Source organism: Neopelma chrysocephalum, unplaced genomic scaffold (assembly GCF_003984885.1).
Source record: "Neopelma chrysocephalum unplaced genomic scaffold, ASM398488v2 Primary Assembly neopelma1_123924, whole genome shotgun sequence".
Classification (NCBI taxonomy): domain Eukaryota; kingdom Metazoa; phylum Chordata; class Aves; order Passeriformes; family Pipridae; genus Neopelma; species Neopelma chrysocephalum.
In genome coordinates this window covers 1-2,303 of record NW_020930049.1, presented here as the reverse complement: position 1 = coordinate 2,303, position 2,303 = coordinate 1, and the positions used below count along the sequence as shown (strand labels likewise).

Here is a 2,303-nt window from a genome sequence, read left to right as displayed (position 1 = left end):
TTATTTGTCTGGGCTAATGAGTCCATGGAAAGGAGTGTCTTGTGCCCAGGGCATGTAGAGCTGAAACATAAATAATGAAGAAGAGAGAGAGAGAGATCTGTGAGAATGAGCACATCCAGAGCAGGCCACAGAGGAAAAGAATAAAACCGACCTGTTACCTACATAATTTTTTCTGTAAGTGAAACAGTGTGTGTGTTTGGGTGTGAAATGGAAAGAAGCAAGGTGTTTGTGTTTGTTTTTTTTTGTGCTAAGTGTGTTTCTAATACTTTGTTTTCCTGATAAGCAGTTGGATAAATTGTTCTTAGCAGAGTGTGTGTGCTTTTTGCCTTTTTGCTTGTATGTTTGGCTTGGTTTTGTTTTTTCGGTTTTGGTGTTTTTTTTAACCAGGCACTGTGATTATTTTTTTTTTTGAGTTATCATGACACCTTTTCATTATAACTCATCTGGAGTTCTTTACTACTCTGTCAGTTATAAATAGTAGTCTTTTGTAATTAATTTTTTCAGTTCAAGGCAGGGCTTACAGTGTTCATGTGTCTACATGTTAAATTCTCCGTCTCAGAGAAGGAAGCCTATGGAGACTTAATTTGTAGTAAGTAAGATCAAGTAGTCCTTTGATGGTGTTTCATTAAGAACTGATGAACCAGAAACCTTCCTTTTTCCACAGTTTTGTGGCTGGTGAGCTCCTTTTCCCTGTGCAATGATGGCATATTCCTGCTCTTCAGATGAGAGTGGGGAAACACTTCTTTCCCCGTGGATTGATAGTGTGTTTTTCAAATGAAATCCTAGCAAATGAATCCAAACATTTTGCAGTGATTAGCATGGTAGATCACACACTTAAAAGTGTGTTCCTGGTGAAATTTCAGACCTCAATATTGTGTATCTTTTTGTCTTTGTAGTGATGAAGCAACAGTTATCTCAGGGACAAAGCTTGCGAACCAAGTCTTGCAAGAAGTTCAAAGGGATGTAGAATCGTGGATATCCGTTGGGAACAAGAGACCTCATCTCACTGTCATATTAGTGGGAGACAATCCAGCCAGTCATATCTATGTCAGGAACAAGATAAAAGCAGCTGCAGCTGTGGGTATGTCCTATAAGTGATCCTTTGGTAAGCACAAGATACTGTTACTTAAAAATAAAACAATAAAGCAGGAGGAATCCCCTGTTTTGTCTTAATTCAATCTTGCCCCATTTTCTTCCTCATCTCCTCTGCTGAACCTAAAGCAAAGAACTTGCATGGCCATAGGAAGAAAGTAGTTTTGATGTCACTTGAGTGGGAGCCCTAAGTTTAATTCCGTATTGAAATGTTGTTAGGAAAGAGTTTTTAAGGCTCAGACAGGTTTTTAGTCTAAATGACCAAGCTGCCCACAGATTCGTTTCCCGATGGTAACGTGTCTTCTGGTTTTTGTTTTTATCAGGCATTTCTAGTGAGATCATTGTGAGGCCTAAAGACGTTTCTGAGGAAGAGCTCTTAGATCTGACAGTGCGACTCAACAAGGATTCGAGAGTCAGTGGCTTGTTAGTTCAGCTTCCTCTGCCAGGTAGGTGACACCTTTTGTCCCGCTCCTCCTCTCCAGTCTGTGTGAGAGGAAAGAGTGTGAGGCTTTTGGGCTGCTTGGGGACATGAGAAGCTGTTGAGAGAGGACACGCATCCTGAAGGATTAGGTGAGATGGTAATTGTTTTGTTCCACCTGCTGTTCATTTTAAACCAAAAACCAAATTGTGAGAATCATTTCCTATGTCAAACTTGCCTTTTTTTACGATCAGTCAGGGTGGTGTTTCAAGGCATTTCCCTCCACTCCTAATTTATCCGGTTGAATTGTCTTTATTTTTCAACCTGTTGCAGTGTTTTGCCTTAGCTCCATACTTTCATCCCTTAGATGATGCTGAGTTGTGCTATGCAGGAGATGATGCCACAGCCTTTCTCACAGCGATTGCAGGTTTTGCCTTCAGCATTTATTCCTGTTTTCTATGCTGTCCCTGATGTTCCAGGTGAGCTTTGTGCAGAAGTCCCAAAAGCCTTGACTGAAATCTTGGTTTTTTAATTTGCCTTCTCCTAATTTGTAGTATAATCTCACTGAAATATCACTTGGCAGTAGGTGGCCAAGTGGTAATTTTACAGTGATGAAAGTTGTAAAAAAAGCCCTGAACTAAACTAAAAGCATTTTCCATCTGTGAAAGAGCAAAAGTGGGGCAGGTGCTGAGGGTTGTAGAGGAAGAAGTGCTTTGTTTGTATTTGCAATAAAGAGCAGCGCTGGTGGTGAGGGGAGTTTGCACTTGGTATGCCAGGAGAGCTGCCTGAAACC

At 40.7% G+C, this 2,303-nt stretch overlaps 1 protein-coding gene across 1 annotated transcript; it reads left to right on the top strand.

Annotated features, from left to right (window-relative positions):
• Window positions 1–896: 896 nt before the first annotated feature.
• On the top strand, window positions 897–2,297 carry LOC113962215 (probable bifunctional methylenetetrahydrofolate dehydrogenase/cyclohydrolase 2; the record flags this gene model as incomplete). The annotated part of the gene is made up of 3 exons (XM_027673002.1): window positions 897–1,081; window positions 1,416–1,538; window positions 1,878–2,297. Coding segments are annotated over 3 exons (412 nt in total), but the record flags the coding sequence as incomplete, so codon positions are not given.
• Window positions 2,298–2,303: the final 6 nt, after the last annotated feature.